This window comes from Rhinoraja longicauda, chromosome 4 (assembly GCF_053455715.1).
Source record: "Rhinoraja longicauda isolate Sanriku21f chromosome 4, sRhiLon1.1, whole genome shotgun sequence".
NCBI classification, from domain to species: domain Eukaryota; kingdom Metazoa; phylum Chordata; class Chondrichthyes; order Rajiformes; family Arhynchobatidae; genus Rhinoraja; species Rhinoraja longicauda.
Window position 1 is genome coordinate 68743104 of NC_135956.1, and position 13312 is coordinate 68756415.

Sequence of the window (13312 nt, forward strand, 5' to 3'; positions counted from 1 at the left end):
AACGTTGGCTACATTTCACTCCACAGATGCTGCCTGACTGCATCTGCAGTGTCATCAGATTTTTATATATATTGTCATATAAGTAAAAGAAAACCTGAACTCCTTTGTACTTTATCTTACGTTATACCCTTTACTCTGTATCTGTGCACTGTGTACGGCTAGATTGTAATCATGTATAGTCTTTCCGTTGACTAGATAGCATGCAACAAAAAAGCTTAACACTGTACCTCGGTACACGTGACAAAAACCTGAACTAAGGTTAAATTAAAAGAATAAAAAATAGAACAATACCATTGCATTGTCATGTAGAAAAGTATATTAGTCTTAAAATATTTTAGTGGCTGTTTTGGTAGTTGATTCATTCTGTGGCATTCATGTAGATCAATCGATGGCAAGTGGTGAATTGCAGTAAATCAGCAATAGGGATAATTGCCCGCTCGAGTCCTGAGCTGACACTTTACTGCAACAGCTGAGTTTAGTTCAGATACAGCATGAAAACAGGCTGTGTATCCCTCCAAGTGCACACCGACCACCAATCACCCATTCACATTAGTTCTATGTTATCCCACTTTCTCATCCTACACACTAAGGGCAATTTACAGAAGTCCCACTCCTACAAACCGGCACGTGTTTGGAATGCGGGGGTAAACCGAAGCGCCTGGAGAAAGCCCACGCGGTCACAGGGAGAACGTACAACTCCATACTGACAGCACCTGTAGTCAGGGTCTCTGGTGAGGCTGCAACTCTACCACTGTGCCGCCCATTACTGAGCGTTTGCTGTGCTTTCAGAAAGGTTCACTTGAACGAGGCAAGTTCTCATCTGCTCTGATCAGTCTGAAGAAGAGTTCTGACCCTCTGTCCATTCTCTTCAAAGATGCTTCCTGAATTGCTTAGTTTACATAGACCAGTATTGACTCCCCACTGATTTCCAATTGCTGGCTCAACATCAACTGTCTTGCCTTCTCCACTGCCCTTCCCCACTCCAATCTCACCCCTTCTGAGAACACAACTCTCCACTCACTAAGAAGCAGTCAGTAGAAGAGTCCCAAACTGAAATATCACCTGTCCATGTACTCCAGAAATAGAACAGTACAGCACAAGAACAGGCCCTTCGGCCCACAATGTCTATGCCAAACATGATGTCAAGACCATCTCTTTATCTGCACATAATCCATATCCCTTCATCTCCTGCATATCCATGTGCCAATCCAAAATTCTCTCTAAGTGCCACTATCATATCTTCCTCCACCACCACCCTGGCAACACGTTCCAGGCACCCACCACCCTCTGTAAAAAAAAAAATCTTGCCACGCACATCTCCTTTAAAATGTGACCCTCTCACCTTAAAGCTATGCCCTCTAGTAATCAGGAAAAAGGTTCTACCCTATCTTTGCCTCTCATAATTTTATATACTGATGCTGCCTGACCTGATGAATTATTCCAGCACTTTGTATCTTTTTTGTAAACCAGCATCTGCAATTCCTTGTGTCCCCATAGAACAGTACAGCACAGGAACGGGCCCTTTGGCCCACAATGTCCATACCGTACATGGTACCAGATTAATTTCCTCTACCTCTATGAGTTCCTCCAGCACTTCATCTTTTGCTCAAGGTTCCAGCATCTGCAGTTTCCAATGCTTCCATTGGCTGTCTCGAGTGGTGTAAAGTATCTCACAGCACTGTATCAATGAAGTGCAGTAAAACTGTCCAGTTACGTCACTGAAGCAGTTTATTTGGACATATGCATGGACAGGAAAGGTTTAAAAGGATATGGGCCAAATGCAGGCAAGTTGGACTATCCTAGATGGGGCATATTGGTTGGCATGGACATGTTGGGCCGAAGGGCATGTTTCGGTGCTGTATGATTCTATAACTCTATCTGGTTGCAATTACTTGTTTTTTTGTGAATATTTCCTGTGCAGATGTTTGGGTGCCACAATTCCTATATTGTTATCAATGATTATCCTTCAGAAGTTCTTGACTGGTTGAAAGATGCGTTGGGACAACCCAAAGACATACAGGCCACTAGTTTGGACTTCAACGTTATATCTTTGCACTAAATGTTGAACCCTTTATCTTTAATTGTGCACTGTGGACGGCTTAATTGTATAAATGTATAGTCTTTTCTTTCACTGGATAGCGTGCAAACAAAAGCTTTATCATATCATATCATATATATACAGCCGGAAACAGGCCTTTTCGGCCCTCCAAGTCCGTGCCGCCCAGCGATCCCCGTACATTAACACTATCCTACACCCACTAGGGACAATTTTTACATTTACCCAGCCAATTAACCTACATACCTGTACGTCTTTGCATTGTATCTTGGTGCACGTGACAATAAACTGAACTAAACGTATGCACTTAGGTGGCACTAGAAAACTGTAGGCACTAGAAAGCCACTTCCTCCATGCCCTCACCCCCTCACCCCCTCCCCAGTCCACCTCGCCTTGCCCTCCAAATGACTGATTGCATATGCCCAGAGCTGCCTCTGACGTTTGGAATGACTTATCCAACAAGAACTCCTGTAATGAAGGGTAGACAACATGAGAAATAAGGACAGGGATGTTCTGTAGCCCTTCAGGCCTGCTGAACCATTCATTAACATCATTATCACCCTTTAATGGCCGGCCTTAACTCCTGCTTCCTACCTACATCCCATAACTCTTGATTTCCCCGTAGTTCAATTAACCAGCTCTCTCGCCTTTATGAGGAAATATATGAGGATGTTGGGTGTTGCCATGGCAGCTGCCTCCGGGTGTTTTATTCATTAACTCGTCTTATTGAACACCAGATTAACCAATGTCAACTATCAGGCAAAGATTATTTAGTGAAGTACGTCTCCTTGCAACCTTAGGTACGATTTTGAAGAAGTCTGAAGAAGGGCCTCAACCCGAAACGTAACCTATTCCTTTTCTCAGGAGATGCTGTCCGACCCGCTGAGTTTCTCCAGCTTTTTGTGTCTATCTCCAATTTTTCTGTTCACCTATCAGTTTGAAGTAATTTCGACAAACTTCCTTGAAACTTATAAATAAAACTGCTCTGCTGTGCATGGAATCTCTTTGTGATCCAAAGAGCTCATTACGGTGAAGAGACACAAAGTGCTAGAGTAACAGCAGGTCACGCAGGATCTCTCGAGAACGTGTACAGGTGGTGTTATGGGTTGGGACCCTTCTTCAGATATGCTAAAAGTAGCTTTACAGGTAGATCGGGTGGCCAAGAAAGCTTTTGGCACATTGGCTTTCATCAGTCACAATATTGAGTATAGAAGTTGGAATGTTATGTCACAGTTGTACAAGACATCGGTGAGACCACATTTGAAATATTGTGTTCAGTTTTGGTCACCCTGCTGGAAAGGGTGCAGAAAAGATTTATGGGAATGTTGCCAGGACTCAAGGGCATGAGCTACAGGAAGAGGTTGGGCAGGTTAAGACTTTATACATTGGAGCACAAGAAGATGAGGGGTGATCTCGCAGGTTTATAAGATCATGAGGGGAATAGAGAGGGTAAATGCACAGAATCTATAACCCAGAGTGGGGAATCAAGAACCTGAGAACATAGGTTTAGGATGAGGGAGGAAAGATTTATTAGAATCCTGAGGGGCAACTTTTATATACAAAGGGTGGTGGGTATATGGAACGAGCTGCCAAAGGTGGGAGATAAGGCAGGTTTTAACATTTAAATGGCATTTGGACAGGAAAGGTTTAGAGGGATATGGGTCAAACACGGGCAGGTGACACCAGTGTAGATGGGGCATCTTGGTTGATCTGGAAAGTTGGGGAAGGGCCTGTTTCCGTGTTGTATGATTATGAGATTGTAGTGGGGAGGAGAGAAACTGGCAAAAGGTCAGGGCTGGACAAAGCTTGCAAGTAATAGGTGAAGTGAAATGACAAAAAAGTGTGAGATAAGTGTAGTAGAGCAGCGAAATGTGAAGCCAGAGGAAGGAATATAGGGGAAAGGAGAAAGAGAGAAATTGATGCATATCTAGGTGGGGGTACAGGAAAGAGGGTTAGGGGGAATGGAGGTTGAGGGGAGTTTGCAGATTAATTACCTAAAATTGGAGAATTCAATGATCATGCCTTTGGGGTTGTAAGCAAAAGGAAAATTAAGGTGCTGTTCCTCCAGTTTGCAGGTGGCCTCACTCTAGGAATAGAGGAGGCCCAGGACAGTAAGGTTATTATGGGATGAGGAGTTAAGATGGTTAGCAACCGGGAAATCCAGCAGGCCTTGGCGGACTAACTCACTCTCCTGCCCCCTCCCTTACCTGTGCCCGATGCCTCTTCTATTCTGCGTTCTGTATCTTCCCCATTGCTCTACCTATTGTACTTGAGTTTGACCTGATTTTATATATGGATAGTATTATCTGATCTGTTTGGATAGCATGCAAAACTCGATACATGTGACAATAATAAAGCTAAACCATATCTTTTCTGATACTTTTTGGCTTTTCATCTCTGGTCTTTGTACAACCATCTGCCAATCGAAACCTCCCCTCACACGTATCCACCTATCACTCGCCAGGCTTTGTCCTGCCCTTCCTCTCATCCAAGCTTTTTTCCCACTACTACAATCAGTCTGAAGAAGGGTCCCAACCCAAAATGGCGCTTATCCGTGTTCTCTAGAGATGCTGCCCGAGCCGCTGAGTTACTCTAGCACTTTGTATCTTTTCTTGTAAACCAGCATCTACAATTCTTTGTGAGTTCATTACAATGAAATGGAAAGGATTTAGCTGCAGCTCATGTATTTTACTGGAGAAAAAATAATACTCCGAACTGACGTTCTTGGATTAGTGTCTTTTGAACTGTTCCATCTTGCTGGGAGGCAGTGGGTGATTAGGATTTGATTTGTGCTGCTTGACAAAATGCTTTATATAGAATTAGTAGTAGTCTATTGATTCAGTACTTGTTGAATGTTACACCAGCTGTTAGAATGAGTTCCTCAGTAACGGATTAGAGAGTATTAGCTAAAGGAGATGTTCAGCAAACTTGGATTGTTTTCTCTGGAGCGTCAGAGGCTGAGGGGAGACCTGATATAAATTTATAAAATTATGAGAGACATAGATGGGATAGACAGTCAGAAACGTTTCCCCAAACTGGGAATGTCAATGACCAGACGGCAAGGCTTTAAGATCAAAGGGGGAAAGTTTTAAATAGATGCGTGGGGCAAGGTTTTTTTACACAGAAGGTGATGAGTGACTGGAACATGCGGCCAGTGGTGGTGGTGGAGGCAGATACGATAGTGGCATTTAAAAGGCTTTTAGATAGGCCCATGGATCTGTGTTGGGTCCACTGTTGTTTGTCATTTACATTAATGATCTGGATGATGGTGTGGCAAATTGGATTAGTAAATATGCAGATGATACTAAGATAGGTGGAGTAGTTGATAGTGAGGTAGATTTTCAAAGTCTACAGAGAGACTTGGGCCTTTTGGAAGGGTGGGCTGAAAGATGGCAGATGGAGTTTAATGCTGATAAGTGTGAGGTGCTGCATTTTGGTAGGACAAATCAAAATAGGACGTACAGGGTAAATGGTAGGGAATTGAGGAATGCAGTGGAACAGAGGGATCTGGGAATAACTGTGCATTGTTCCCTGAAGGTGGAATCTCATGTGGATAGGGTGGTGAAGAAGGCGTTTGGTATGCTTGCCTTTATAAATCAGAGCATCGAGTATAGAAGTTGGGATGTAATGTTGAAATTGTACAGGGCATTGGTGAGGCCGAATCTGGAGTATGGTGTGCAGTTCTGGTCGCCAAATTATAGGAAGGATGTCGACAAAATGGAGAGGGTATAGAGGAGATTTACTAGAATGTTGCCTGGGTTTCAGCACTTAGGCTACAGAGAGAGGTTGAACAGGTTGGGTCTTTATTCTTTGGAGCGTAGAAGGTTGAGGGGGGACTTGATAGAGGTTTTTTAAATTTTGAGAGGGACGGACAGAGTTGACGTGGGTAGGCTTTTCCCTTTGAGAGTGGGGAAGATTCCAACAAGGGGACATAGCTTCAGAATTGAGGGACAGAGGTTTAGGGGTAACATGAGGGGGAATTTCTTTACTCAGAGGGTTGTGGCTGTATGGAATGGACTTCCGGTGGAAGTGGTGGAGGCTGGCTCGATTTTATTATTTAAGAGTAAATTGGATAGGTATATGGATAGGAGGGGATTGGAGGGTTATGGTCTGAGTGCAGGTAGATGAGACTAGGTCAGGGAGAATGGTCGGCGTGGACTGGTAGGGCCGGACAGGCCTGTTTCCATGCTGTAGTTGTTATATGTTATATATGATATGCAGGGAATGGAGGGGTACGGTTCAGGAGCAGGCAAAGGAGATTAGTTTAACTTGGATCCTTGGATTAGTTTAACTTGAATTATCCAAGTTTAGGTCATCTCTAACCAACCTCCCGTCCACTTTTTGCTCCCAACCACCTACACTCATCAAACCGTCTCACACCTACTGTTCTTATTCCTGGGCTTTACTCCATCTGCCTACCCCCCCCCCCCCCCCCCCGCTTTTGTCCACCTCTCCCCTTTTCAAGCATCCTCCCCCCCCCCCCCCCCCCCATAATCAGTCTGAAGGATCTCGACCCGAAAAGTCACCTATCCATGTTCTCCCGTGATGCTACCTGACCCACTGACTCAAAATATGATCTTTCTCGAAACAATATGTATAAAAATGCTGGCTAGGCTGTTAAAAGTCCACATTTCGTATTGCTGTTCTAGTTTACTTTTCAAGTTGGACAGTGACGCAGCAGGTAGATCTGCTACCTCATAATACCAAAGATACTGGTTCGATCCTGATCTCAGGTGCTGTCTGTGAATAATTTGCACGTTCTCCCTACGACCGCATGGTGTTCTGGTTTCCTCCCATATCGCAAAGACGTGTGGGTTTGTAAGTTAATTGGCCCTCTGTAAATTGCTACAAGTATATATTGATTGGCCAAACGCCCTAATTCTATTCCTATAATGTATGAAGATGCATAGGCGTGAAAGTGGGATAACATAGAACTAGTGTGAATGGGTGATCGATGGTCAGTGCGGACTCAGTGGTTATGTTATATGTCCAAACCAAATAGCTTGGTGGCGCACTGATAGGGTTACTGCCTTACAGCACCGGAGACTCGGGTTCGATCCTGCCTACAGGTGCTGTCTACGGAGTTTGTACGTTCTCCCCGTGACCTGCGTGCGTTTTCTCCAGGATCTCTGGTTTTCTCCCACACTCCAAAGACGTATGGGTTTGTAGATTAATTGGCTTGGTGTAAATGTAAATTCTTCCTAGTGTGTGTAAGTGCGTGGGGATCGCTGGTCGGCGTAGACTCGGTAGGCCAAAGGGCCTGTTTCCGCGCAGTATCTCTAAACGAGACACTAAACATTGTCATGACTTTTCCCAAAATTGTATGCATGCCTTTTCTGATCTGCATTTGCCCTGTGCAGGAGTTGATAAAACTGTAAATGAAACACAGGATATGGAATCTATATCGACGCACTCCCAAAGTGAAAGAAATTCCGAAAATGATTTTTATCCAGCCCTGACTTACTGCAGTTACAGTCCGGCATCAAACCCACTGGATGTACACATGTTGCATTCGGAAACTCAGCAGGAGTCACTTAGCATCATAACTGAAGTCTTCCACAAGATGCTGCTCCGACTGGGCGATCTGGAACTCCGAGTGCAAGACATGGTGAATCGTCTCGGAGACTTGACTCTCACCGTGAACGAAATACATTCTGCTATGAACATCACGGTAACAGGTAACGCATTTAGTTGTAACTGTTTTGATCAGCATGAGAGTTATTTTCAAAATTAATTATGAAGCATAGTTCCGTGGTCATATCAGTGTCAATCTACTTAAGTGGAAGATCAGGATACAACAAAAAGTCTGATTTTCTGCAATAAAAATGGCTTTGTAATTCAATTATGCTTTGTTGTCCAGTGTCCATCAGGTTTATAAGGTAACAGTTAATTCAGCGAATTGAGCCTCTACGCTCTAAAGACGAGGTGAATCCTGCTAAATTATATATATAAAAAATGGACAAAGTGAACGTTAGTATACAAGGGGAACGTGCAACCAAAGGGATGCAGTTTCAGCATTGAGAGGCTAGATAGGCTTGGACTTTTTTCATTGGAGCTTAGGGGCGATCTTCTACAAATGCTCCATACAACATGTTAGTCTGGCCCGACAAGAAACGTGGCCTTTCCACGTTCTCCAGAGATCCCCAGGCTTCTGAACGGCCCTTCCATAAGCTAGGGTACTGTCCAATTCACCTCTACCCCATTGCGGATATTGAACTTTGTCTGTGAAACTCAGGTGCTACAAAATATATATTCTGCACTCTGTATCTTTCCCCTTGCTCTACCTATTGTACTTGAGTTTGAACTGATTGTATTTATGTATGGTATTATCTAACTTGATTAGCTAGCATGCAAAACAAAGCTTTTCACTGTGTATCAGTACAATAATGAACCTAAACCTTAGATGTGCAAGAATATGAGGGGCATGGATGCAATGAACTCAGTCTTTTTCCCCTACAATGGTGAGTCTAAAACTAGAAGGCACAGGGTTAAGATGAGAGTGGAGAGAATTGAGAGACCTCAGGAGAACTTTTTTTCCCCACTCAGAGGGTATCCGTATCTGGAACAAGCTGCCCAGATTAAGCAAGAGAAGTGGACACAATTACGAATTTTATGCGAAAAGGACGGGTTTAAAGGGACATTGGTCAAATGCAGGCAATTGGGACTGGTCCTGCATGTCAACTTGGTCGGCATGGACTAGGTTGGCCGAAGGGCCTGTTTTAGTGCTGTACAGACAGCTCAATGGCTCTGTGACGGTGGAGCATTTAACACCAAGTTGGGGAGGAATTGGGTTGTGACCCTTTGGCATTCTTTGCTCCAGTGGGCTCATTCGTTTCCCACCATCACTATTCCCATCCCTATCCACCCCCCCCCCCCCCACCCTCACTGTAATTTAAAACCAACTTTATTTTCTCTTTTCCTCATATAAAGGGTTTTGGACCTGAAAACATCACCTTTGTTTCTCTCTCCACAGATGCTGCCTGGCATGCCAGGTGTTTCCTACACTTTGTTTTTATTTCAGATTTCCAGTAGCTGCAGTTTTTCAAAAACATTTTCTCGATTGGGGACGGTGCAGTGGTAGAGTTGTTGCCTTACAGCGCCAGAGACCGGGGTTCAATTCTGACTACGGGTGCTGTTTGTACAGAGTTTGTATGTTCTCTCTGTGGCTTCATGGGTCTTCTTTGGGTGGTCTGGTTTCCTCCCACACTCGAAAAACATACAGGTTGGGAGGTTAATTGGCTTTGGTAAAATTGTGAATTGTCTCCAGTGTGTAAGATAGTGCTGATGTACGTGGTGATCGCTGGTCGGCGCAGACGCAGTGGGCTGAAAGGCTTGTTTCCTCGCTGTATCTCTCAAGTCTATTTTAGACATTGAAATATTCAAGTTTTTTTGTAAAGCCTTTATTTAGCAGCAATAACATTTTATATATTTGCATTAAATGACAAAACAGTTGTTAAAAATCCAACAGTATTGCCCTTACGTTAATTCTGAAATGTAAACTAGATACCTAGAAATACGATACTTTAATCCAATACTCTGCCAGTGGGGTTCTAAGAACAGACCCAGGAGGTACAGAGATTGATCTCAAGCCAGCTTCAGGTTCTCCAATGTTGAGAAATGAAAATAGAAAAAAATATCAAGTGACTTAACAATCCAATCAGAAGTTTAATCGAATTCAGTGACAATGCATCACCCACGTAAAATGTGCTGAAAGTTGAGGGATTGTTTTTTTAAAATTCCAGTTATTTCATATTTTTGTATCAATTGGATGATGTGCACACATGTTGCCGGGGCCAATAATTGTTAGTATTTCACAATCAATTGAATTGATTGATTTAATTAAAGATTGTTTAATTGATGATTGATTTACAGGGAAGATGAATTGTAAATCTGCAGAGAATAGAATTCACCATTGTAGAATGGGAGTGTTTTGTCCAATTTGTTTATGGTGTATAAACCGATCATTATCTCAGACATTGCAGCTTTAAGAAAACACGACCTGAGTTGTCTTTTTTTAATCTAAGTTTCAGATTTCAGGAACTCAAGCTCTGATGTTCTGTACAAATAATTACACAATTCTCTTTACACTTTTTAGCGATACAGCTTATCAAACTGGGGCCGCAAAGCTGCTCACGGCTTTAGAACTCCTGAGTAAAACACTACATGACAAGTCAAATTCAAAAACAAACACACATTAAATAAACGGAAAAAAAAAGAAACTGGAAAATAAATGTTATGATTTACTAACGACTGACTTAATAATAGGCGGGAGCACTTTGCACTAAGGTAAAGATATACTTCCACACACACGCACACTTCTGGAGTGAGAGGTCCTTTACAGAGATAGCAATCTGAACACTTGTTCATTCTATGTCCGCCGAAGTAATTCAATTAATGGGCGACTGTTGCAGTTTCTATGGGAAAATGTACTGTGTACAAAGCAGTTTGAAGAGGGGGGGCTGCTTTATAATTACAGTCTTTATCTCTACAACTGATCAGAACAAATGCAATATTCACTCCCCCTTGCATGTTGTTGAAATACTGTAACATTATTAACGTGATGTGAGAATGATTAAGTTAAACACGAACAACTGGGTAAAAACAGTAAAGTTACCAAACAATAATCTGTCTTAAAGTCCACAGGCCAATTATGCTCCAAGATCACTTTCCACGAAACCCAGCCAGAGGTATGTCGACACTTTCGTGCCGAGGTTTCAATAATTGTGCAAAAGCTGGAGAAACAGCAACAGGTTCTCAGTGAGAGAGTTCTAGGGTAAATACTTGGCAGTACTTAATAACTCTCAACAGACATTAGTGCTGGAAGAAATGAAACAGAAGTAGATTTGCATTTGGTTGAGGTTGTACTGTTTAAAAAAATATCTGTCCTGAAACTTGCCCACGGTAGTAAGTAGTGAGACGCTGACAGAATCAATCTTCAAGTGTTAATAAATGTCATAGCAACGCGAATAATTCCTGTCCCAATACCCTCCGGAGTACAGCCAGTCTGACGCACCTATGTATGGATTGGGCCCTTGATGGAACCACCTGTAAAGAAATCGCATTAAAGTACGTGAAGGTTAAAAAAGAATACACAGCTGAATAAAAGTGGAATAAAAACAGAAACACTCAGGGTCAGGCAGTACATGCGTAAAGAGAAATGGAAATCGGCCCTCTGTAAATTGCCCCTAGTGTGTAGGCAGTGGATGAGAGAGTGGGATAACAGAACTAGTGTGAATAGGTGATTGATGGTCGGCGTGGATTTGGTCGGCCTGTTTCCATGCTGTATCGTTCATTTTATTTATTTATTTATAATGAATGATCTCTTGCTATCCACTTTGCTGCTGTAACTGTAAATATCCCCGGTGTGGGACGAATAAGGGAATATATTATTATTATTAAATTATTATTATTATCTCCAAAACTAAACTAAACTTTTCAATAAAGGATTGGATATTGATTTTGGGCTTTATCTCATTTAAGTGTGGCCAATCATTTCTCCAAATATCAGGTTTGGATTCTAATCAATAATCAAAAATACAATAAATTAATAACAGTAATACCAGGTAATCATAATAGTGCATAAACCAAAGTCCAGGGTGCAACCACAGATATGGTCCAGAGAACATCATAATTTAGACTTTAGCGATACAACGGGGAAACAGGCCCTGAGTCCGTGCCGACCAACAACCACCCCGTACACTAGCTCTATCCTACACTCTGGGATCAATTTACAGAAGCCAATTCACGTTCAAACTTGCACGTCTTTGGAATGTGGGAGGAAACCGGAGCACCCAGAGGAAACCCGCGCGGTCACAAGCAGAACATGCAAACTCCGTACAGACAGCACACGCAGTCAGGATCGAATCCAGATCTCTGGTGCTGCAAGCTAGCAACTCTCACTACGCCATTGTGCCGACCCCAATTGTCGACTGCGACATGCCTCTAATGTGGAAGAGTGTCGGAAGAAGAATCTGGGATAAGGTGATGAGTACGTGAGAGGGGATGAGATACAGGGCAATGAAATGGGGAATAAGACTGCAAACAGATAAATTCCATACAGCCAGCACCCATAATCAGGATAGAACCGGGTCTTTGGCACTGTAAAGCAGCAACTCTACCGCCATGCCACTGCTGCCCATTGCATATCAAAGAGAGTCAATATTAATCCAAGCATTAAAAACACACAGCAAGAGCAAACAGGGTGCAAATGAACCAAACCTGGGCCCCTCTGCCAACTGGTTCCTTGGGGGATAATTGTAGAGAGAAGCACAGATCATTAGACTATATTTGAACAACATTTAATTTTGCTAAACCGAAATTCAACCTTCAAATCTATGAATAAAGAACATCTGATTGTTGGATTGATTGAAAGTTACAGCATAGAAACAAGCCCTTCGGCCCACCGAGTCCACACCCACCAACGTTCACCTGTTCACACTTAGACATGGAGGGATATGGATCACGTGCAGGCAGAGGAGAATAGTTTAACCGGTTTGTGTTTGTTGCAGACATCGTGGGCGGAAGGGCCTGTCCCTGTGCTATACTGTTTTTGTTTTGATTGACTGAAAGATACAGCATGGAAACAAGCCCTTTAGCCCACTCAGTTCACGCCAATCATCGATCACTCGTTCACACTAGATTGATTAGTAAGGGTGTCGAAGGTGATGGGGAGAAAGCAGGAGAATGTAGTTGAAAAAGAAAGATAAATCAGCATTGATTGAATGGTAGAGTGGACATAATGGGCTGAATGGCCTAATTTTGCTCCTATGACTTATGAACATGAAAATGTGACAAATGTACAACTTTCAGGTCTTTAAGTTCAAGGCAGCCACTCGGGTTAATGTAACTTGGGACACATCAACATTAAAATTACATATTACCCAATGAATGTCACATTTAGAACAATGAACAGCACAAAAATAAAGACACAAAGTGCTGGAGTAACTCAGCGGGTCAGGCAGCATCTCTGGAGAACATGGATAGGTGTTCCGGGTTGGGACCCTTCTTCAGATCGAAACCTTCAGTCTCGCCTCGAAATTTTACCTATCCATGTTCTACAGAGATGCTGCGTGACCCACTGAGTTACACCAGAACCTTTGTGTCTTTTTCTGTAAACTAGCATCTGCAGTTCCTTGTACATAGCGCAGCACAACGGACAGGCCCTTGGGCCTACAATGAGGTCAAGTTAAACTAATCTCTGCCTGCACGTGACCAATATCCCTCCATTCCCTACATATCCATGTGCCTAAAAACCTC

The 13312-nt window shown here is 42.9% G+C and overlaps 1 protein-coding gene across 6 annotated transcripts in view; it reads right to left on the minus strand.

The window, feature by feature from the left end:
- Nucleotides 1–9469: 9469 nt before the first annotated feature.
- The window catches only part of osbpl1a (oxysterol binding protein-like 1A), a 100213-nt gene continuing 96370 nt past the window's right edge, over nt 9470–13312 (minus strand). For all 6 annotated transcript variants that reach the window (XM_078397988.1, XM_078397992.1, XM_078397990.1 and 3 more), the window contains one exon: nt 9470–11101. In XM_078397988.1, the coding sequence (XP_078254114.1) occupies nt 10999–11101 (103 nt within the window). In that variant the 3' untranslated portion in view covers nt 9470–10998. The remainder of the gene's footprint in view (nt 11102–13312) is intronic.